The 2,722-nt window shown below is 47.6% G+C and overlaps 1 protein-coding gene across 1 annotated transcript in view; it reads right to left on the bottom strand.

Moving 5' to 3' along the window:
* The window catches only part of LOC106817464, a 36,116-nt gene that overhangs the window by 1,323 nt on the left and 32,071 nt on the right, over positions 1 to 2,722 (bottom strand). Inside the window, exons 15-17 of the mRNA XM_014822131.1 lie at positions 1,695 to 1,762; positions 840 to 960; positions 521 to 698 (exon numbers count right to left, since the gene is read on the bottom strand). Of these exons, the coding sequence (XP_014677617.1) occupies positions 521 to 698; positions 840 to 960; positions 1,695 to 1,762 (367 nt within the window). The remainder of the gene's footprint in view (positions 1 to 520; positions 699 to 839; positions 961 to 1,694; positions 1,763 to 2,722) is intronic.

Genomic DNA, 2,722 nt, shown 5'->3' with positions numbered 1-2,722 from the left:
ATGGATGGATGGATGGATGGATGGATGGATGGATGGATGGATGGATGGATGGATGGATGGATGTATGGATGGATGGATGGATGGATGGATGGATGGATGGATGGATGGATGGATGGATGGATGGATGGATTGATGGATGGATGGATGGCTGCAAGGATGGATGGATTGCTGCAAGGATGGATGGATGGACGGATGGATGGATGGATGGATGGATGGATGGATGGATGGATGGATGGATGGATGGATTGATGGATGGATGGATGGCTGCAAGGATGGATGGATCACTGCAAGGATAGATGGATGCATGGATGCATGGATGGTCCATCCATCCATCCATCCATCCATCCATCCATCCATCCATCCATCCATCCATCCATCCATCCATCCATCCATCCATCCATCCATCCATCCATCCATCCATCCATTATCTATCTATCTATCTATCTATCTATCTATCTATCTATCTATCTATCTATCTATCTATCCATCCATCCATCCAGATAGATGAGTATCCACATACTTTGGAGACGTCCTCGGCGACGGCAGCTTGCGCCGACGCTGGAAGACCGGCGTCTCGGTGGTGCTGCCATCTGTGGCCGTCGACTCAGACTCTGACATGACGGCGGTGTAGCGCGGCGGTACCGCGACAGAACCGCCTGTGGCGCCACCGCACGACGGAGAACTGGAACTCGACTTTTCTGCAACAGCATCATCATCATACGTCACTGATGTACCTACGTCATCCATGCACATACGTCACTGATGTACCTACGTCATCCATGCACATACGTCACTGATGTACCTACGTCATCCATGCACACACAGATGGCGCTGCTCACCTAGGTCCGGGCTGCCCGTGAGATGTCCAATCAGGTAGCTGCCCTTCGTCACATGACTGCGCCGCGTCTCCGGTGACTTGGGGAGCTCACCGCTGGCAAACGCCGCCGTCATCTGCCTAACCTACATACCGACGAAAAATGCGCGAATAATTGTTGTTGTTTTTTTACAAAATAATATAATATTATAATCGGTAAATTTTATGATCAGCTCGTGTCCAGACGCCGGTGACGTCACATGTCGTTAATGTCAAGGTCAAACAAACGCCAAAGTCAGTTAAAGGTCATCTAAGGTCACCAAACTCGAGTGGTGACCTCACTAGAGGTCACTATAGATCACCAGAGGTCACTGAAATGCACTCATGAGAGGACGCAGACGACAGACGGACCGATCCCGAGGCTGCCTAGCAACAGCAGCGTCTAGATCCCGGACCAACAGCAAACCTAAACATGACGTCACTAATTAACGAGCAACGCTTGTTCCTCGTTATTTAACAAATAAATAAAACGCACAAACGAATTTCTGAATAGTCGCTACAGTAGTACAGGCAAGATAGAAAAGAAGAGAAAAATAATTATATAAACGATATCTATATGTGTCCCACACAATCGCACTACAGCAGTACTAAATATCAGGGGTTAATAATAACAAATTATTTGTCATTATAAACCCCTGTAAATATGAAACCCACAACAACACAGAAAAAACAAACAAGAAAATAAATGGATCTAAACGGAAATGACGTTCGTGCGCACGCGCACACGCGTCGTGATTTGAACCAACACAAGGCCCGTGGTCGCCACCGCTAACAGCGCCCTCTACCTAAAGCTAGTCACTGCAAATTATAACTAACGAACAATAAGAAGCACATCATTTAACGAGCTGTATATACCCTCTTCTTGCTCTCCTCGCTCTTCTTGCAAACCTGGCGGAAGAAAAAACGATGCAAAGCAATGCTTTAATAGCGAACCACTGCTGGCTGGAATCTACGCTGAAATCCTCGCTATAAATTATATCAAGAGCGTATTAAAAATGCATTCTGAAGAGTAGTTCGTTATAATAGCATTATAAGAGTCATTCTTATGCGTATTAAGAGCGCATTCTTAATACGCTCTTGATTATATATAATGTTTGCTGTATCGACAGAAGGGAGGGGAGGACTGGAGAGGGGAGGACTGGGAGGACTGGAGAGGGGAGGACTGGGAGGACTGGAGAGGGAAGAACTGGGAGGACTGGAGAGGGGAGGACTGGGAGGACTGGAGAGGGGAGGACTGGGAGGACTGGAGAGGGGAGGACTGGGAGGGAGGCGTGTGCAAAGGAATGGAAGCTGAGCCGCGGAGAGTATGTTTACTAAGAGAATGTTTAATCAATGGTAGCAGCTTCTGAAAGCTAAGCACACTCATTCTTGCCAAAGCCCCAGCGATCCACAACAGGCGCTTCGCCGTCCCACGAAAATCCGATTAATGTCCGTAATAGGTCAAGGAGGAGGGAACTTATAGAGTCTGACAACACATACCTGGCCTAACGCTAACCAAAGCCTATGCTAATCCAAGCTCTAACCCTAACCATATAACCCTAACCCTAGCACTCAACCCTAACCCTAACCCTAACACTCAACCCTAACCCTAACCACAACCCCAATCCTAACCCTAACCATAACCCTAGCGCGAACCCTAACCCTAACCTTAACCACAACCATAATCCTAGCCCTAACCCTAACCCTAACCCTAACACTCAACCCTAACCCTAAACACGACCCCAATCCTAACCCTAACCATAACCCTAGCGCGAACCCTAACCCTAACCTTAACCACAACCATAATCCTAGCCCTAACCCTAACCCTAACCCTAACCTTAACCACAACCCTAATCCTAGCCCTAACCC

The sequence above is a fragment of the Priapulus caudatus genome, unplaced genomic scaffold (genome assembly GCF_000485595.1).
Source record: "Priapulus caudatus unplaced genomic scaffold, Priapulus_caudatus-5.0.1 Scaffold1736, whole genome shotgun sequence".
Classification (NCBI taxonomy): Eukaryota; Metazoa; Priapulida; class Priapulimorpha; order Priapulimorphida; family Priapulidae; genus Priapulus; species Priapulus caudatus.
The sequence above is the reverse complement of the archived record's forward strand: the minus strand, read 5'-3'. Positions and strand labels throughout refer to the sequence as shown.